The 22036-nt window shown below is 37.4% G+C and overlaps 1 protein-coding gene across 1 annotated transcript in view; it reads right to left on the bottom strand.

The window, feature by feature from the left end:
* Positions 1 to 22036, bottom strand: part of SPAG17 (sperm associated antigen 17) — a gene marked incomplete at both ends in the record, with an annotated part of 74977 nt that overhangs the window by 22768 nt on the left and 30173 nt on the right. Inside the window, 11 exons of the mRNA XM_029084489.1 lie at positions 2 to 146; positions 447 to 667; positions 2265 to 2394; positions 3989 to 4362; positions 5612 to 5732; positions 9802 to 10010; positions 14078 to 14191; positions 16250 to 16378; positions 17529 to 17640; positions 18833 to 19060; positions 20751 to 20840. Coding sequence (XP_028940322.1) covers positions 2 to 146; positions 447 to 667; positions 2265 to 2394; positions 3989 to 4362; positions 5612 to 5732; positions 9802 to 10010; positions 14078 to 14191; positions 16250 to 16378; positions 17529 to 17640; positions 18833 to 19060; positions 20751 to 20840 — 1873 coding nt within the window. The remainder of the gene's footprint in view (position 1; positions 147 to 446; positions 668 to 2264; positions 2395 to 3988; positions 4363 to 5611; positions 5733 to 9801; positions 10011 to 14077; positions 14192 to 16249; positions 16379 to 17528; positions 17641 to 18832; positions 19061 to 20750; positions 20841 to 22036) is intronic.

The raw sequence follows: 22036 nt of genomic DNA, 5'->3' as shown, positions 1-22036 counted from the left end.
CCTGTTTTCTTGCTATTGTCTGGTACAAAAAATTCTTCACAGTTTTGATAAAAAGTTGTGATCCTAGTACCATCCGCATGATCTACTACTCTGCTACCATCCAGTTTTTCAACAATTACCACTTCATCATCTCGTACAGTCATAACCTGAAAGAATGAAGAAATACTCATTCATTATTACCTCTGTGACACTTGTAACAGCAACAACAGTAAAACAAGGCATTATATGTACCAAAACTCTGATGAAGCTAGACTACTGCAACTTTATCTACTTCAGTGACCAAGGACTCACATTTTCTTCAAAATCTAGAGTTTTTGTGTTAGTAACAGTGTAATAAGACAAGCTGTAGCATGTATGTTCAAAGAACAAATCCTTCAATTTACATGATGGCAGCCCTGTTTCTTAGCTTAGTAGGTAGTGCTATAGTAACACAAAAATAGCAATACCGTTCCATCAGCTGGGTCAGTTGCCTGATAGAATAAGAGTGGCTTCAGATCCATTCTTTTTGCTCCCTCAGTGCCCACTCGAATGCCTAATGGAGTTGTTGTTATCCAGGTTCCTGCCTGGTTCTCCTTAGGTTGCTCAGGATTAAGCAGATCCTGAACAGTATTTTCAAACAATTCATCCTTGGTTGGGTATGATATACTGTTTCTGTCACTGCCTTTTCCTGCAGGAACAAAAATTTCTGTATCAGACTTGGTATTCTGTAAGGCAAAAGACAAAATCAATAAAGCGCAGAGTTTCTGTGAGTATTAGTTTTGACAGAATTGAAAGAACTATTTGTCAGGATCGAAGGAAATGGTAAGTGCTGTTATTCAAAGGTGTGCCCTTGAATTTATCTTATTTAATGTGTTTGTTAATGACACAGAAAAAGTAAACAGCACACTAATGACTTCTGATTATGACATGACTTTAGAAGTGACTATCAATGCAGAAGAAAACCTGAGTGGATTACAGAAAAAAAAGCATCCAAAACTGTCCCATGAGCTGGAAGATTAAAGTAATAGGAATTTGATACAGCCTATACAAATGGAATTTAATGTGAAAAGGAATAAAAATAATTTCTGCTTCAGTCCAGTCTGCAACAGTAGAAGAAAAGAAAGACCTAGAGGTATCATCCATTAGAATGAATACAAGTTGTCAGTGTGAAAACACGGTGACAAAAAAGGCAAATACAATCCTATGCTGCATCAGAAGAAAAGAGATGGAGATTCCATTGTGAAAGGGAATTGGAGAGATCTTATTTTAAGAATGTGATATAGAACTCTGGTCTCCCATATTCAAGAAGAGGAACGTAGACTAAGTGTATGCAAAAGACCTACATGGTCCAGAGAGAAGTCTAAAAGGCTTACAGAAAATACATCCTAGGGAAAAAAAAAAAAAAAAAGCCAAAAAGAGATGAAACTTTTCACTATAAATTTGTCCAGACTAAGCAGTGGAGAGAAAAGGTGGGTGTAAAAAGTGATCCTAAGTAAAGGATAAGGAATAAAGGATATACACTGGACACAGATACTGAGACTGGAAATTAGATGATGGTTTGTCAGAGAAGTTCGCAAATATCCTTCCAGTTATCCTAACGAATATCCTTAGAACAAGGACGGGACTTGATGACTTGAAAATCTCCTTTTTCAGAGACTTTTCTCTTTGGCAGCAATTTTTATTCACATACTTCCAATAAATTATATGTTAATATTATGACAGGTCATACTTATTCTTTGCAGTAATAAGCACTGACGGTGATGTCAGACTACACTCTTGAGGTATGAAGAAAACTTATTTCATTCTTTCTCAGCCAAACAAAGTAATGCAAGAATGGTTATATAGGGACAGACCACAAATCCGTACAACTAATTGATAATGACCAACAGTAGATGCCTTGGAATAGATATAATGAGAAAGAAAAATACAGTAAGTCCTCTGCAAGAGAAGCATTTCTCAAGACCAAAAGCTGTGTAACACGTAAGGATTTGACACTACTGTAGTTACAAGGATTTATTTTAAAATACTTCATGTTGAATCACTCTGCTACTGATGTAGTTCTTACACACCCTTATTAGAGTCCTAGCATGTTAGAAGTAAAATAAATCTGGAGTAGGAGAGAGATTATTTGATATGAAGATAACAAATCAGCAGTGTGCAGCAGCTGAGTACAGATAAAATTGCATTTTCACACTGGCAGAATTTTCAGATTAAAGAAATAGGCCCTTTATTAAGTATTATCAGCCCTGCTAACTTTAAATCTGCCCAAAACACTGCTATGTTACCTTTCTTAGTGCTGATCTCAGGTACAGGCTCTGATTCTGGTAACAGTAGCATATCATCTGGAATCGTGGGTGGTGGCAGGACAGGGCCAGAATCAGGACTCCTACTCACTGTGCCATCAGCAAACAGAATCTACAGAAATCAAGGACATGATAGAGGTTAAAATAACTTCAAACACCAATAGAAAGTCTCAAAAGATTGTGTTGCAAATGCAATAGTCACTAGAATATTGTGGGGGAATGGAGAGGAAAGAAGTAAAAACTCTCAGAATGTATACAAGAAATAAAGAAGTTATCTCAAAGAGAATGAACTGCTAATTGCTGCAGTTCATATATATATATAAATAATGGGGATTTTGTTTAGTAACAAATAGATGTTATAAAAGTAAAAAGTGAGATTATTCTGACTAGTTAAGTGGTCAAAGGTTGGTGATTTTTTTTTTGCAGCAGTGGTAATGCATCTGTATCACTATTCAGGTATTCCACATGTCTAGGATTACTGTTAATATTTTAGCCATCAAGACAGCTAATAAAAAGAAATAATGATTTTTTTATTATCTTATAGCTGGTTTCTGAGATTTATGGTCTATTACACTCAACTCTTGATATGCATGCTCCCTGTGTAGAGGAAACAATTATCCCTGAATTCATTTACAAATACAGTACAGATGTTATAGGGAGAAGACAGTACAATGTGGAAACCAAAAAAACAACATATAGAAACATCTCAAGAGTTACAGTTACTGTAAGGTAATTAACTATTTCTTTTTTGAATGCTTATCTATATGCAATACATTCTTGATGAGTCACAAACATTAAGTTAATATGAATAAGGACACACTCATAACCTGCTTCTACAAAGGCTATAGTACAATCATGCTGGGCACATAAGATCTATATTCTTCTGTCAGGAGACAGTATCTTGAGAATATATAGACATGCAGCAGCAAGCTTCTTTGCGTACTTCTGAAATGGATACGTTTCTCAGAAATCCTGGCTAAATGGTTCAAGATCTAATGTGATGAATGAATGTAAAGAATTTGTACTAGGAACTGTGGTCTACTTAGAAAAAAAACACTTGAGGAAATAAGGAATTATTTTGACAGTTTTGAGTCAAAACGGATGACTCTTCTTTTCAACTGTTTTGCTAACTATACAGAGTCCTAGACTATAAAAAGACAGTTGCCTGTAGATTGATAACAGTATCTGCAGAAACGATATCTAGCCTATAGCACCTAAAAGGTATCAGAATTATGGGCCACCTAAATACGTGCAAGCAACGAAGGTACTTAGGAATATAAAATCTTTTTGATGAAAATTAAGAATACCTAAAGGTGTCTGGAGAACTGAAGAACAGTTCAGGTCTTTTCTGGATCCCATATGACTGTTCAGATAACTGAAAAATATACGGATGCTTTTGTGTTGCCAAAAATACCCAAAGCCTAACTAATCTACGCTTCAGATGTTTAAGTCCAGGAACGCAGTACTCAGAACCATATTCATATAGCTATTTCCCAATCTCAAAGTTGCCTAAAATCTTTAAATGACTAAAATTTTCATTGTTAAAGCTCCCTATATGCCTTAAGACAATGCATTTTAGTCTTGACATGGCCGTATAACTTAGTGGTTACTTAACTCCTTCATCTGCAAATGGGACACTTTTCTGTCTCAGTTGACAAGCACAAGTTCATATGCAGCTTGCTTTCAACGAATTCTACTAAACATACCTGGGTAGAGCCATCCATCATGTACTTTATGACAGTTCCTTGACTGGTGATGACTCTTGACATCTCTTGTTCTGTTTGCCTTGCCACAGGCGTATATAGATGAGAGTTCTTTACCCTTTGGGGATAACTCTGCCTAACCAGAATTTCCAGAGCAGGCTGCTTGGTCTGTTGTCTTTTGGCATCTTTGTGCTTTATTTCACCTTCTGTAACCTCATGTTCCTTCTCTCCACTTTCCATGACCTCTTCCTCCTTTGCTTCATTTGCTTTGGTCTCACCTTTCTCAACCTCCTCTTCCTTCGCTTTATCTGCTTTGGCCTCACTTTTCTTTATCACCTCTTTCTCAGCTTCAGCTGCAGTGGCTTCACCCTTCAAATCTGAAAACAAACTCTGAATTACTTAATACTGCACAGAATATTCAAACAGTGCTAAACACACAGCATCGTGGTATCTACAGAAGGTATGCAACTTTAGGTGAGTAAAGCTAATCCTCGTTGGTTTCCTCTGTAACCCACAGAGTGATAGACTCTGTTTTTCAAAGAACAATTCAAAGCAGTCATCTACTAAGAAATTCTGCATCCTCCTGTGGATGTGTCTGTGTTTCCAAATGAAAACAAGGGAAATTTGAAAATGGATTTATTATGGATGTTGAACTTTTGGAAGACTGACATTAAGTGAGAGGAATTTCCTAAATGCTCATAAAGGTGAAAAACGTTCCTGAGTTTCACCAAGTTTGAGTTTGTGTAGAAACTAAAGTTAGATATTTTATCTGCTTGAAGAAATAAGGTTTGTAGATTAACTTATGTGTTGAGTGCGCTAATGAGTATAATTATGGTAGCTGTGTCAAGACACTACATGTATGTGTCTGTAATTGTTCTGTTCACCTCAACTATTTAGCATTTCAACTCATGCTCCTTGCCAAACTATGTATAAAGTACCACTTTTCAGTTTCAAGCCCCTGAAATGTGTAATACCTTTGTATACTGTGTTTACAAGCTATCATCAAAATTCTGTTTCCTTGAACTTCCAGGCTGGCACCAGTCACTCCTATGACCTTTCCTATGGTAATTACATTGAGTTCTCTGGTGACATGAGCTTATTATAAGATACATCTTCCAATGCTTTAATCATTCCTGCCACTCTCCCCTGTATCTTTCAAAACAAGAACATCTTGTCTGGCAGACTTAAAAACAGTAGATATGATTCCAAAGGAGGTGCAGATATAGGTAATATAGCAATATAGGTAATATAGCAATCTTCCTGTTATCATTCATGATTCCTCGATATATATGCATTTATTAATTGAATTTGATAATATTTCTTCAGTATGCCAATATACATGCATATTCAACTGATTATCCAATGTGACTCCCAAGTGCTTTTTAGGGTTGCTGCCTCCCTGCCCCCAATCTGTTATGTCCAACAACTTGCAATTCTAGATTTTTCATTTGTTTGAATTAAAACATATTATTTGTGTTGCAAATACTATTTAATAGACATTAACACAGACCTAGCAATCTGAGACATTAAAAAATTCATATTGTTACATCTAAATCCATCAGGGCAGAAATAATTTTCATCAACTTCTTTTAAATTCTCTACTTTGCAGTGGCTCAGAAAACTAACCTCCAAAACTTTCACCAAGGAAAGTTAATACTAGTCCATTGGGACAGGAGATGTTCAAACTTGGAAAAGCAGGAGCATTTGATATCACTTGCGTTTGGGAAGATGATTCTTCCATTTCCATCTACAGAATGAAATAAGAATTAGTTTTCTTTCACATTTTAAAAGAATAAAAAAAAATTAGACTACAGATTTCAGTTGTAACAAAACATTTTTTTCAAAAAGTGCTTTCTACCACTCATTTTTAACATTTTGAGAGTTTACAGATTCTGAAGTGGAAACATTAGCTTATTTGCTTTGATTATGCTATGTTCTTTTGCTCTTCTTTATTAACGCTTGAAGAATAACCCTTCCTAATGTTATACATTTTGCTGAGTCATTATGCTACATTGTCCATAGTGTCAAGATGAGATGACAATAAATGGATAACGTGAAGCAGAAGAGTGTGAAATAATTCTTGAAGTTGCACATCAGTTATTTTACCTATAATCATTAAAAGAGCAGAAAAGATAAGTAAAGCAGTACTTCTAGTCTACTGCAAATACAGGACTGACTTGAGAAGGGGACAGGAAGGAATGTTTGGCAATCAAAACATGTAATCCTCTGCACTGCGTTGTAGAGGAAACTCTTCTGATGACTAGAAAAGATGAGGTTGACCTAAGGAATGTCCAAAGACCCTGGAACATTTGGAAAAAATGCAACAATGGACCCTTTGATGTCATCCCCCCAAAAACCCATGTGACAATGAACTACACTATGCCAGTAGTCATTAGATGAAAACAGTTTTGGGTTGCATAGAGAGGTAACAGAGAGAACTTGTCCTGGTCTTGAACCTGTCACAGGAACATGAGGTAGAAGTCACAGAATAGGGAAGAAGTAACCCTCAGTTGTCATCTACTTCTCCCTGTCTAATGGTAAAAGAAAAAAATCAAGTATACCTATATAATTGGAGAAAACTGTTAATGTAACCTATTCCAAAAATTTCCAGGGCTGGGGGTTTCCTGGCAAGCTATTCTAGTGCTTTACTTTGATTAACCTTACTGACATTTTCCTGTCAGTTAGCCTGAATTGCTCTTGCAGAAAATTATTTTACTTCTGATAATTTCTTCTGATTCTATGGGCTAGCATGAGAGATGATGGTGTCCCTTTAACTCTTTACAGTAGGCTATTTTGTCTCTCAACTCTAGATCAACCCAATCCAAACCAAGTCTTTTAATCTTTCTCTTCCAGTCAAATTTTCTAGACCTCCGATCTTTCTTGGTACTTTCTTTAAAAATCTCCAGTGTGGCTTGTGCTTCTCTTGCAGTGCAGTATCCATAACTGGACACAACACTTCAGCTGAGGCCCTACCAACTCTGAATGGAAAATAACATATTTAGCAGGCTATACTCCTGTTTATTCACCTCAAAGTGGTCTTTGCCCTTCTCACAGCAAGATGGCATTGTTGACTTATGTATAGCCTGTGATCCATTGCAACTCTCAGACCTTTCTCTGGAACTCTTATTGATAGAACTGTTAACCATTCTGCAGATATATATTGATTATTTATATGTAATTGTAGAATGTAGCACTTATTCTTACTGAATTGCATCTTATTTTACAGACCATGTCCATGTGAATTTGTCAAGTTTGCTTCACTTTCTAATCCTGTCCTCCAAAATACTTGCAGACTCAGAGAGGCAGGTGTTATATACACTTTCTGTCCAAAGACATTTGGAACCAAATAGTAAAAAGCCTTTTGGAAGAAGAGGAGGAACTCGGATGTCCTCCTGACAGAATTTTAATGGTAGGGGTACTTGTTTGTATAGGGTTCATTTGTGCCACACAATTGGTGTATGTTATGCTGAGTGTTTGGCAACTCCCTATACCACTTTCCATGCTTATGCTCTTTACATAACTAGCTAAACTTGTTGAAATTAGGTCAGCAGGACTTTTGTGGATATGGACAAAATCCATGTTGAAATAAGAGCCACAGCATTACTTCGTCCACTAGGTACCACGGAAGCAGCATAAGTATGTCGTGTCTAGAGAGTCTTCCAAGGCTATTCTTACAACTCCTAATATGCGTTTGTTCTTGTCTTTCCTACTACTCTCTCCTCTCATTTGCTGTGTAATAGAAGCTATCTCCTGTTTCCAATGAACCTGCACTGCATTTAACCCTTCATTTCCATATTGTCCATTCTACCTCTTTGAACAGTTCAGCCCAGCTCTGTCAACAGAATGATGATCTCCATTCAACCTCCCTTGCCAAGGGAGCTGAGAAGATAAGTCATAAACCTCTGGTGAGGGCATAGCATGAGTGATTTTGAGAGAAGCGGCCAAAAGTAACCACAGTAGATAAAAGACCAGTTTTCCAGGACATAGTTCTGAAAAAGAAATGTTAAAATATTTAGACCAGAAGGTGGTGAACCTGTTCAGGGCAGTGCCTTAGCAAATGGTATCAAGAACTGAAGTAGAGTTTCATGAAATGTCTCTGGAATTGGAAGCCACCACAGATAGATCAATTAGTGTTCATCTTCCATGGAGAAATTCTGAGGAACAGGACAAGAGAGAAAACAGTGTAGGAAAAGACGGCAGATGTGGTGCCATCATGCACTCATGTTCTTTACATATCACTCACCAGCCTATGGAAGAAGCAGAATGTTAGAGGGAGGAATGGCTGTGTGAATGGAAAATAATTGGTCATGAAAAGTATTATACGCAGTAGACTGGACTGAAACTTGGCTCAGGGTGAGAACTGGGACATTCTATTAGCAGTTCTTTCCACATCATTTCAGCCATACTTGATTAAAGATAGAATGAAGTAGAGGGGAAATTAAAACACACTACTATATGCTTTACATATTTTTGCAGTTAGTCTGGAAATATATTAAGAACCACATTTAACAAGTACGTTACCTAGAAATGCTACTCTTCTGTAACCTGATCAGGTTAAACGGGATAGCTTTTAATCATAAATATCATTAAAGAATTATCTCAGTATATTTTAGAGCATTAGTGTTACATTAAACATTTAGAGCATTAGTGTTACATGATTATGGACCTCATTCCTTTGTGTTCTGATTATGCCTGTTTTCAGAAGACTGTCCTTTCCTAAACTGAAGGTGGTAACTACATTGCTTCTTGATACTATTAATGTGCATTTCTGTCCTTCTCTCAGAGTTTATTTTGTATTTTAACTGTGTCCATTTCTGGGACACTGCTGGTTGGAGAAAACAACGACAAAAAAGAAAAGAAGTTAAATGATCTCAAACAGAAAACTCCCGCATCCTTTTCCACACCATCCTGCTAATATCTCCTCTCATATTTCTTTGAGAACTTTTCATGTAACTCGTACTCTGGCTGATCTGTGAGATCACTGAACCAAACAAACCTCCTGTGGTTGCCTACAATATTCTGCCAATAGTTAGCTAATGACCTGAAATAATCTAGGTTAGTCATTTTGCAGAGGGGAACTGTGACCCATTTCTGAACTGATATGGCCTCCCATAATCACATGCCTTAATGCCAAAAAGCTTCTCACAGAGCTCTGTGGAAGATGTTCGAGAATAAATGCTGTGCATTTCTGAGGCACGTGGTCCTGTAATTCCTGTATTACTCTTTGCTAAGTATTCCATAACAGAAATTCAGAATGTTTTTGAAATGTCATTCATCCTTTCCAAAGACCTGTCCTGTGTCCTTCAGTCGCAGGGAAAAGTAACTTCCTCAGTTTCTGGTCCCTGGCTTGTGATCAGCTGGAAAGACCGAATCACAGAGCAAGCTTTTGCAAAACTGTCTCCACTAATTTACTGGTTGGTTAAGACTTTCCAATACAGGTTTTGGAAAGCACAGAAAAGTCCTTCTACTTGTTTGAACTAACAATTCATTTCTAGAGCCATTCTAGTCACATCTTAATAATGTAACAGGTGTAACTTAAAGACAAAATTGACAAAAGTATGTGGACAGTGGAAGACACATTGCTTTACATCATGGAGTCATAATGTCTAGCTTAATTAACAGCTGCCAACGTGTACATCTAAGAACAACTAGAAGAGTAAAACATATCCTTAGAAGCACCATAGATTGTTAGGAATTTGCTAAGGCACAGTTTAAAGCCCTCTGAGAAGTTTATATGTTTCTGTTACATAAGTTTACATATTTGAATTTTCGTTTGTTTCTTTTCTGTGTTCACTGGATAATGTCTATTCTCTCACCTTTCCTCCTTCTTGCTTTACCAGGTCATCAGGTGGTGGAGGGCCTATTTTGCTATGGCTTGCTTTTCCAGATGGCAGAGATTTTCCTGATTTTTGTTTGACAGACTTATCTGTTTTTCCTGAAGCTGATTTAACAGCAGAAATTTCAGTTGGAGTATGAACAGAAGGGATGTTCATAATTCTTGCTAAGACAGGATCTGTTTCATCATCTAAAGGAAGGGAAAAGCAGTATTTTTAATGCAATTAAGTTTCATAAATGTAGATGGCCACACTTTATTTTTTAACAAGATTTTGTTCACTAAATTTTACCTTAGAAATAAGAACCTCGGTTGTGGAGTTTATTAGAAGGGCTGAATATATGAAATTATTTAGAAAATCTTTCCATAGGCTGACTACTCATCAGCCTAAAAGACATCTTGAAACTATTGTTTCTCCCAGGTCATCACTTCTGTCTCAAAATTAGAAAATACAATTTTTTAAATCATCTTTTACCTCCAGAATACTTAGATAGGTGAAGACATTCGGAGTCTAGTATCTAAGAAATGATCACTGTTGTTATGCTTTATTATGGGCTGATCCAGCACAAACTGACTCCAGCAGTTTTGCTTGACATAGCTCTATTTTGCTACAATGATACAGAAAGAATCTGATGATCTAGACTTGCTAAGACTCCCCCAGTTCTAAAAGGCCAAGCATTATGGCAGCCTGCTAAGCATGTTGACAGGAAGTAGTCATGTTGCCTTCCAAAACAGCTTCTTGAAAATAAAATTAACAGAAACTAAGATTTCCTGTAAAAAATTTTTGTTTCAACAAACTGACACTTCTCTTTAATCAGAAAACCCCAGCCAGTCCCAACTGTAACACTTTTTTGAAAGATTTTTTAAAATAATCTTTTCTTGCTTGAAAGGCAGCCTAAGTCCCAAACCTATAACTCATGAAATAGCACCTTGTTTCCCATCCAGACAATCTAGGTAATTGAATTCTTGTTTTGGAGAACTTGTTACCTCAGATGGAACAACTTACTATCCACATCTTAAGCACACCCATATAGATAAGAACTGAAAACACCAGTGATCAAAACATCAGGGTCTCAGAAACCATCTTTTGAAAACCTTTTTTAAATAAATAAAGCAAGCTTGACTTGTAGTTCCTACAAAGCATAAAGTTCAACAAAAAGTCAGTCATTTCAAGAATGTCTTTAGGAAGACTTCCAGAAAATCTTTTCTTTTTTTGGTTTTGGTAAAATTACTTTTTAATTCTGCTTCTTCCAATGAACAATATTACTTAATGTGAAAACTGATACATCAGGCAACGAAGTTAAATAACTCATTGACAAATAGCAAGCCAGATCACATTCAGACCAAGAAGGAAAGAAATGCATCCAGAAGTATGCTAATAGAACTGTTCTAGTGTAAGATCATAGCATTTTCTGTAAAGTAGATAAAGTGTTAGTACATTTTTACCTATATAAAAGGTAGGCTTAAGTGCTACTATGTTCACTGTTTCCAGAAAGGTTTTGGCATAGATGGTTTTACCTCTGCAGGTAAGAAAATGCAGAGGCCACCTTAAAAATAAAGTTCTCAACTACTAGAAAGGCTGCCTGCATGCTGCCTTATGGATGATTCTGCATTTATGGCACCTGCAAAGATGACCCAAAATTTAAGACTCTAAGGCTAGAAGAAACTATTGAATCTTCTGGTGATAAAGTCCTATTTAGGAGTCCATGGATAACAAGCCTTCCACCTTAGTTTTTAAGCCGCCAATCTCAGTTTTTGACTTGGCGCCAGCATTAGGGAAACACACAGATATCTGAATATATTCATAACACATTAGGGAAATACACAGATACCTGAATATATCCATTTCCATATCCATGGAAATTTAGATTGCCACAAAGATTTTTGAAATCCCCATTTTCATTAGCTGATGCAGGCCTGACGCATGAGAATCTGATCCCTTGTTAGGTGGCTCTGCTTTCACGTACTGAAATTTAAGTTGTGTGGCTTTTACAGCTTATTGGAAGTCTGAGGAATGGTGAACAAATCTGTTTTATTTGTAATATGCTAGAGAGAAATTATCAGCTAATCACATAAAATAGCAAAGTTTAAAATTCTCCATGGGGCCCATTCTGACAGACATTTATTAGACAGCATGGCCATGGAATAAACAAGCAGTAGTACTCATCTCCAGGTGGATGGTAAGATGTAACAGCTGACTAACAAACTTTGACAGAGCCAGTAGTCCACAGAGAAGTAGGATAGCCAAAATGAAGGATTCTGAGGCACCTGTCCAATAAAATAATTAGTGAATGTAATCCATCTTGTTAGGTGAGTAGAAATATCCCTGTGAACACTGCAAACTGGGTATAAGCATGTTCTCACACATAGTGAGGGGAGCTATCCTTCACAGCTACCCATGGTGTGAAGTGGAACATGCTCAGTGTCAGATGACACTCCTTTTCAGAGTGCTGAATTGAGGAATAGAAGCTGTTATAGGCTTTTGACCCCTAAGGAAATTTCACCGACCCCTTTACCCTGGTTTCCCTGAAAAATGAGAACATAGTGTCTGAGGGGGAACAATGAAAAAGAGCAGATTGCTGAAACTGAGGGAAAATGTCTTTGGAAATCATGAGAGAGAGATGGGAAATTCCAGACGACTGTCAGATTAAGGAACGTTTCCTTTCTCTTACACACACATGCTGATTTCTAGCACTTGGAGTTGTACTCTCATTATTTCATCAAGGCACAAAGACCAAGTGCAAAGCTTCTATAATAATCAGAGTCAAAAGACCTGCAGATGCTCAAGCAGTGCCAGAGTCACAAAGCAATGGGAAGCTTGCTTCTAAGCCTGGCTGCAAGTTGGTCTGAAGTTAGATTTTTGTCATCGTGCTAGAGAAAACAAATAATAATGCAAAACTTAAAGAAATATTAACATTTAACCAAGAAATGAAAAAGATGCACAAAACTGGCAAACAGCCTGAGGCCTTTTGTCATCTTAGCTTCCCTAAAAGAAAGACAGAAGAGATAAAATGAGAAAAACAATAAGAAAAATGAGAATTAGAGAAGTTCCAGAAAGTTATTTCAGTAATGCAGGGAAAATAAGTAATTTGCATCCAATTTAACCAATCAGTGGAGAGAAACTGCAGATTACATGGCATACTGTTCTACATTAGGGATGGATGGCATATGAGAATAGTCTAAACCAGAATATTTCTAGTCAGAATTTTTCTGACCACTTACTATACAAACACCCACAAGGGGAATTAGTCATGAACAAGTGATTGTAGAAAAACTGCAAACAATCAAAGAATGCCAGTCAGCAGTGCTGCGCTAAAGCTCAACATGGCAAGGATTATTCTAATGTAGGACAGGATATTTATGGCAGATGTGAAAAAGCCTGAACATCACAGCTGACGTGTAGGTGTTTAATTAGACATGTCTCTCTTTTATGCCAAAATACAAGTTTTCACAGTCCACAACATTGTGAATGCTCAAGTTTTAAAAGTCCGTTTTAAGTAATTAATTTGTAAAATGTATTTGAAAAATTAAAACTGAGTGTATATTTGAATGATTTACCACAGTTCACACAAAGATGCACTCAATTAAATGTTTTCATATGGTAAGAGCTGAAAAATGCCAGAATTATTTTCTGATCAGAGGAGGGTTCCATTTTTATCCATATGATGGTTTCAGTGGCCTTTCAATCATAATGGAAACAAAAAGCTCTTGGTAAAAGTAGACACTATTTGCACTGTGGTTTTGTGAAGCAATTGCTTCCAGTTGGTGAATGTGTTTATTGAAAGGCTGAGAGAAATCCCTCACTATGTCTGCACAACTGTAACCTAAAGTCCAACTCCTAATGCAAAATGAAAGTTCCATAATCACCTATATAAGTTTTCAAAAATATTATTTCTTGGAAAACCAAAAAGACTCCTCAACAAATCACATTTTTTTTGGCTCAAATTAATTGGCTGATTTTGCTGGGCTACTTAATAACAATACTTGCAAGTTCTTCCCTGCACTGCTCTGTTTTCACAGGAAGTAAAAAACATGGAGATCTTCTCCATTTTGAAATCTGAATCACAGAATATTCTTGACAGTGTAATCTCATCTTGAGCCTTGCTGAAAATTCCCCACCATGTAGCAACAGCTGCTGAGGAAGGCAGAACTGCATGCAACAAACTATTGGGTTAAAGGGTGTATGAAGGAAAAAAAAAATAAGAAAAAAAAATTCCCCCTATGGTTCTCAAATATCCTCTTTTATTTGCTTACTTTACCTGCTGTCTTCCCTGTAGGTCCATAATAGCTCAAGGACAGCTGGATTCCATTTTCCAAGGTGGCTGAAAAAGATCCAAACTTGCTCACAGCTTTCTTTTGATTTTTTAATTTTCCTTTAAAAAAAAATTTAAAATGAATTTCAAAGATAGCAACACATACCAGAGCCACTCAACCTGCAAACCAATGACTACTGTGAACAGGGGCACCTCAATGTGCATGACTAACCTGTAAAATAGATTAATATAGGTTGCGGAAAACCTTATCATTCCATTTAAAGACTAGTAAATAATACTCAGTTTTCTGTAATACAGCTGTGATTTTTCATCTAGAAATTGCATTCTAATGAGCTAGGTGTATTAAACATGTTTAACAGCAACAACCAGTGAAAAGCCTTGTACCATTCATCCACTGCCAGGTATCAGAGTGGACTGATTCTTCTCTGCCTTAGTGCTTTTCTGTAAGGTACTCCTGTTTACACAGGAGGAAAGCCTCTCACTCGTGCCAGGTGAATACAACTTGCCTCAGATGCCAGCACACTGGTGATTGAAAGTACCATTTGTCAGACTCCAGAATTACACAGGTCTACTTTCAAGAAGGGCAGACAAGAAACGTCTCATATGTGGAAGGGATGCAAATTTTCTATTCAGACAACCTAGAATTACATCACTGATTGCAGTGGAAGCCAAGGAGAAGAGCAAGAGCAGGATGCTTTCTAACACCAAAGAAGATTAAAAGAGCCAACAAACCTACCAAAAGTTATACTTTCCATTACTCTTCAGTTCAGTGAGAGCAACTCCACAGTGCTTTTGGCAAACATACACACAAACTTATAAAATCATAGAATCGTTTTGGTTGGAAAAGACCTTTAAGATCATAGAGTCCAACTGAAAACCTGCCAACACTGCCAAGTCCACCTCTAAACCACGTCCAAAAGCACCTCATCTACATGTCTTTTAAATAGTTTCAGGGATGGTGGCTCTACCACTACCCTGGGCTAAACAACCCCAGTTCCCTCAGCCACTCCTCATATGGCTTGTGCTCTAGACCCTTCACCAGCTTCGTTTCCCTTCTCTGGACACGCTCCAGCACCTCCATGTCTTTCTTGTAATGAGGGGCCCAAAACTGGACACCAAACTCGAGGTGCAGCCTCACCAGTCCAAGTACAGGGAAAGGATGACTTCCCTACTCCTGCTGGCCACACTACTACTGATACAAGCCAGAATGCCATTGGCCTTCTTGGCCACCTGGGCACACTGCTGGCTCATGTTCAGCTGCCTGTCATCCAGCACCCCCAGGTCCTTTTCTGCCATGCAGGTTTCCAGCCACTCTTCCCCAAGCCTGTAGTGTTGCATGGGGTCGTTGTGACCCAAGTGCAGGACTCGGCACTTGGCCTTGTAGAACCTCATAAAATTGGTATCAGCCCATCGATCCAGCCTGTCCAGATCCCTCTGCAGAGCCCTCCTACCCTCCAGCAGATCCATACTTCTGCCCAGACTGGCATCATCTGCAAACTTACTGAGGGTACACTTGATCTCGTCATCCAGATCATTGATAAAGATACTAAACAGAGCTGGCTCCCTTCTTGGAAACACTCTCACCTGGGTTCAGAAAGGATTTGGATTACATGCTTTCTGAGTGTTAGCAACATGTTAGCCAGCAGTAGGAGTTGCTGAAGTGCAGAAAGTTCTGTTTCCACAGCAAAGGTCTTGAGGAGGCACTAATGCTATGGTCATCTAACCCACAAAAGGAGGCCCAGTTCAAAGGAGAAAATTCCTTTCAAAGACAGACATTTATTCTGATCACAACATCTTGTGCAACAGTTTGCATCTTCTTAGGCTTTCCCAGGCCACACTGAGATCTGAAGGAGTCCTCCACCAAGGAAGAAAATTATTTTCTTAAGAAATGGTGACTCTTTTCATTTATTTCTTGCTTTGGAAAAGAGACTGGTTTGTACCTGTTGATCTGTCCTGTGCTTCTACACCTTGGTAAGATCTCTCTACATGGTGCTTAAGTCAGCCAACTGGATTTTTACTTCTATTTACAGAACACTGATCTTATTTACCCTCTACCATTAGCAGGAATTTATTTTCTGTTAATTCATAAGGTTTGCATCCAATTACTAAATACGTCAAACTATAAATTCTTTATATCTGTGATGTCAATCCACTAACCTGATTTAATTTTCTGTTCTTCATTAAGTTTTTGCACTTCGATTTCTTTTAAGTTTTCCTTGGGGTCTGTGATATGAATGAAGAAATTGTGGTTGTCTTTTATCACTTTCAGCTTTACCAAAGTTAGACCTGCAAAGCAACAGAATATTATTATTGCTTTCACCAGGCTTCAGAACTGCCTTGCATCAAAAAAAACCCCCCCTGTACCTGCAACTATCAAGCACACAAAAAAGAAAATTGCTCTGAAGTGGACTGAATTTCTTAGTAGTAGATCAAGAAGACAAAAGTAAGGTCAGATGAGTTTAGATGAAATATTGAAAACCTTCCTGACAATTAGATCTGACAGGCCGCAGGATGACCCTGTTGCTTAGATATATTGCATCTGACTGGACAAATTATTGGAACATGAGTTCTTGAAATATCATGCATTTGTTGCCACTGAAGAGATAAACGTGAACTGATTTTTCTCCATTTCTAATTTTCTGATACTTTATATTTCTAACAATTGTTAACATACTACAGGAAAATGCAAACATTAGTAGCGATAGAGGCCAATATGGAATCACAATGTTGTCCTGGTTTTGCTAGGATAGAGTTAATTTTCTTCTTAGTAGCTAGAATAGCGCTGTGTTTTGGTTTCAGTGTGGGATTTGTTATGAGAAGAATGTTGATAGCAGTACTAACATTATTAGTTTGGCTGGTTCACAGCGGCATTAGGACTGGGAGGGAGAAGCGCAGTGAACAGCAAAACCCAAAACTGGCATTTGGATGTGCCAATGAGATATTCCAGATCATATCATGTCATGTCAGTACATTAACCAGGGCTGACTGGAAGACGGGGTATTCTCTTGGGGATTGCTCGGGCTCACTCTTCTGGGGTTTCAGTTTCGAGACTGTCTGGGCTCCAGGATCACTGACTGGGACAGGCTGGGCATCAGTCAGTGGGTGGTGAGCAATTGCACTGTGTATCACTCATTTGTATATTCTGTTATTACTGTAATCATTATCATTTTATTTTAATTAGTAAATAGTTTTTATCTCAACCTGTGAGTCTCCTTGCCCTTTTCTTTCCAATTCTCTCCCCTACTCCCTGGAGCCAGGGGGGGCAGTGAGAGAGCAGGCTGCATTTGGCTGCAAACTAAAAGGGTGAGGCCAATCCACATAAATGCCTTTAACTGAATTTCTACTACTGAGACATGAAAAAGCATATATGGATTAAGAAACTATGCCATCAGTTAGTAACTGAGTCAAAGCAAAGCATAAAGAATTAAAGAATCACCTTTGACAAACTCTATCTTCTCTACTTGAATCTGTCCTCCATCAGATGGAAAAAGATACTGATTGGTTCCTGATACTTGAATAAGATCCTCCCCCATATTGTAGCCAAGAAACTGTAAAAAAAAAATTTTAGATTATGTGTAAATGAGGAAGGGAGAAACCATGATAAAGAGGTAAATGAAGGACAGATAATCAGGATCCTACTGTTCTGGTCAACATTTTTTGCTTAGATATTTCACTAATGTAATAATGACTTCAGCAAATGCATAGCATGCTATTCTCATATCCAAAGAATTTCCCAGTTACTAACTGAAGTAACTTGTTACACATGAGATCAGAATCTGGACCTTCACTGGTATGGAGCCATTATGGAAACTGAAGAGTAGCAAGTAGATTGGTGGCTTAACAGGTAAAGGGAGGGAAAGAAAAATTCTAGCGAAGTATAATGAGACAAAGTACAACGCCATGGGATCGGATAAAGGGTAGATAAAGATTCAGCTTTCCACCCTCTAGATTTTGGAATTCAGACACTAAATCTGATTCTTAGATTGTAGTATCTTCCAAAGAGCCACATATTGGCAAAAATTATGTGAGCGTGCTCAGGTAAGTTCAGACTGAAATGATATTTATCTCTGAGTTTGAAGTCCGTACTCAAGCAAGTTTAGACTAAAATACATTGACCTCTGCAAGTTCTGGATGCAAGGCTTAGGCTCTGCAAATACAAAGCAGTGCAGTCTATAAGCTGTCTGGACAAAACTAGTGAAGAGTTCCCTCTGTAAGAAATACTCCTCTGATAGTATAACAGGCAGAACAGCTTGCATTAGGGCACTCCTGAACATGAATTTTGAAACAGGAACTCCTTTTACTTTATTACCAATGCAGACAGCAAAAACTTCAACTAAGTCTAGCAATCCCCAAATGCAGGAGTTAGAACAGGTCTTTACGTTACCCTTTCCTACCCTCTCCCATGAAAATCACATTTTTAGGCAAAATTCATCCCACAAATATACTTTCCATGGGCACAAAAACATGATCAGCTTATCTTTATGTCCATATCATATACGCTAAAAACCATCCAAGTCAATTAAGTAGTCTTCTGTAGGATAGTTGTAAACATCAGAAACTGCTTTCCAAAATTTTTAGGAAAGGATCTGCTGCTAAAATGATGGAGTTAAATAAGACCTAGTTAGGGTTAATTTGCCCTGAACTCAAATTTCACAATGGGTAATAGCTTTGCTGTAATCTGGACTCTATATATAAATAGTTAGCACTTTCCTAACATGGTGCAATAACACAACTCCTTACCTTATACTCTTTCTCAGAATGTGGTTCTGGGATGTTGGGATCCTCCTCAAGTTCAGGGACTTTTGCTGACTCATCTTTATACTTCTCTTTGGAAGATTTCTTGTTGGAAGCATTACTGTCTTCATGCGTTATCATCTCCTGTCCTTTCTTTTTATGTCCCAAATTTTCTTTTTTTCCTCCCTTAAGTTGTTCTTCCTCTAGTAATCGGTCCTGCTCCTCCTTCCAAGCCTACATCAAATGTTAAGAATTCAAAAGACTGTGGTTCTCTTTGTATTAAAAGATATTTCATACGTGCATATGCTGAAAAAGAGTACAAGTAAACAAACTCAAAGGAATCAATGTTCTAAGTCACTCTAAGACATGTTTTCCAAATGTGTCTACAGTTTTACAATATTATGCACTATATTTTGCATAAAATTACTGATTTACTCAATCCACAGGATCAGTCACTCACGACCACAGGAGATGTATCAGATGATTATTTGTATCTGCGACAGATGAAGAAATGACCAACACCGAGATGTGTTCAGGCATCAGCACCTTATTGAAGCTTTGCACCGTTTTGAAAGCTTTCCTCCTCCACGCCCCAAGCACGTGTCATTCTTACACTTTTGATTTGTTATTACTTATCAGCACACAGCGAGCATGCGCCTAAACAATTGACATAATTGGATAATTCTACCTGTTCATGAGCCATTCTTTTACCTCTGACTGGTTACTGATTACAGCACACAACTTATCCCTTATCTTGTCTCATACACAGTCTTGCTTGTTTTTCCACTTTGTTTTATTTTTCACTCAAGGCCAGGAATTAATTGCTCAAGGCTGAAGCCACCTGCAGCTTTGGCTCTAAAAGCACCAACAGTATCTTACACATTCAGTCATAAAATAATTATTTTGCTGTGCACTTTTCTACATTGTTTATCATCAAATCAGGTTGCATCACTGGTACTATTTTATCCCCAAAATGCAACTGTGAGATAAAATGATTTTATTGTTTTATGGAAAGAGGAATGAGCTACCAAGCCAGAATTATCAACTTGTATCAGGCAGGCATCTGAGATTTTCCGGAGTATTTAGGGCTTTGTAGCATTTAATGTTCTAAGCATACCAAAGCACAATCATTTCAGTGGAAGAAACGGTAAGCATTCACAGTTACAAGTTAGGCATTAGCCTCACTTGAGCTGTGCAGCTCAAGTTGAGTACTCAGGAATTGGTTAACAACATTTTATAGCTACATTCCAGTATCAGTACCTTAAGTGCAGAGCATTACACACTATAAGAAAGATGAGACATACTACATCTGCAAGGATTAAAAAAAGCAAGGGAGTACAATATCAATTAAGCTATATTTGTGCAGATTAATGGATAGTACCAATGCTAAGTCTTAAAAAACATGTGTTTGAACTCCTACCTCAGCCAGAAACTTACTGTGTGAACCTAGGCAAGTCAATTCACCTGTAGTGCATGACCATGGTCTACATCTATAAAACGGAATTCTTTGTCATAAGGGAACTCTGAGGTACCATATTTACATTCCCTAATTTCAAAGAGCTGTAGACAGTGAAAGTAGGAGCTGGGCACATAAGTACTTCCATGAATCCGGATCTTATGTTTTCATAGCTTTATAACCAGAAAACTTCAATGAGAAGTAGGGTATTACCTATAACTCATTTCCTACTACTGCAATTATGAATTGCTTTTGGAATGTCTAGTCTAACTCCAAACAATCTTTCCTTAAGAAAATAATGTAACATAACTGAGTCAATAAAGAAGAAATTAAAGAAAACAAAAAATAGCCAAGAGCAGAAAAACGAAGAAAACTTGAGTGAAGCCTGTATAAGAATGAAGAATGCTTACCTTCCTAGGAAAGTAGTGTTATTAGTTCATTTCAGAAACATACATATTTTTTCCTCACCTTTAGAGAACCTTCTCTGATAAAAGGACTTTCTTTATTGTTGGATTCTGATTCTGGAATGGTCTCTATTATGCCTTCAGGTCCTGATGTGCCACCTTTGAGAAATCAAAGGGGAATAAATGAGGTTAAAAATACATGAAAATTTAATCATTTTTAAAAATGGAAAAATAAAAATAAAACAAGTGCAAGTAAATAAAAATATATTTGAAAATGGTAAAAGCATACAAGTAGAATAAAGAAAATAAATATTCTTAGAGATAAAATAAGAAGTCTATTCAGGTTAGAAAAACTTATCTGACAACTAGTAATACTTGATTGTCATAGCTGGGGACCAAATACACTGAACAAGATATCAACATATTTAAAGACTAACTCTCTGCTTCTTGCTTAAAAAGGCTTTGCTCCTGCAACAAGCTGTTGGTTTTTTATGCAGATGAGCAATGCTAAATAAACAATAAGCCGTATTTATTATTTTTGCTACTATCACTGCTTCAGAATTCAGATCCAGTGCTTTAACCAGCTCACCAAATGCCAGAACAAGCTCATTACCAGAGTCATAGATATTACAAACCCACAAATGTTCACAAAAGAAACACTTACCACATCCCCTGTTTGCTATTAGGGCTTTATAGCACCTATGACTCAGGAAAAGGGTATCTCTCTAGGTGTGTAGTTTTATATCATGATTGGATACCCAATATTTACCTGCTAGAAAAGATACAGTATACCATAAGAAACTTCTAGTTAAATGACTTTTTATTAAAGAGTAGAAATTGCAGTGTGGGTTACAGCAGTGCCATTGAAATTGTAATTGCCTAAAGACACTGTTGCTCATCTGTATGTCTCAGCTAGAGGGCTAGAGGTGTCTAGCTTATCTTATCTTCTTATCTTCTTTCAGCAAGTGAACTCTGTCATGAGGCAGCAGATAGGTAAGATTCAATCTAGCTCCTGTGACAGCAAGATAGGTACAAATTATGAGATAGAAGTCATAACTGCCCTTTCGGTTTCCAAACTATAAACAGACATGTTAATTGGGTTGGGGAATAACATTCCTATTTTTGTAAATGCTAATTGCAAATACTAGAAGGTTTCAAAGTGCATTCTCAAGAAGGTGAACAAAGTAAAGGCTAAAAATCAACAAATCATTGTTAACAACATTTAAACACACCAACAGACAATTTGGACAAATGTTCTCTTTTGTCAAAAGGGGTTTTCAGATTTTGCTGCCTGCTCAACAGTTACTGTATCAACTGCTTACAATTCTCACTACCCAAAACAAGTTGCTT

The sequence above is a fragment of the Antrostomus carolinensis genome, unplaced genomic scaffold (assembly GCF_000700745.2).
Source record: "Antrostomus carolinensis isolate BGI_N321 unplaced genomic scaffold, ASM70074v2 scaffold17514, whole genome shotgun sequence".
NCBI lineage: Eukaryota > Metazoa > Chordata > Aves > Caprimulgiformes > Caprimulgidae > Antrostomus > Antrostomus carolinensis.
Note: the sequence above shows the minus strand (reverse complement) of the source record. Positions and strands in the feature narration are given on the sequence as shown.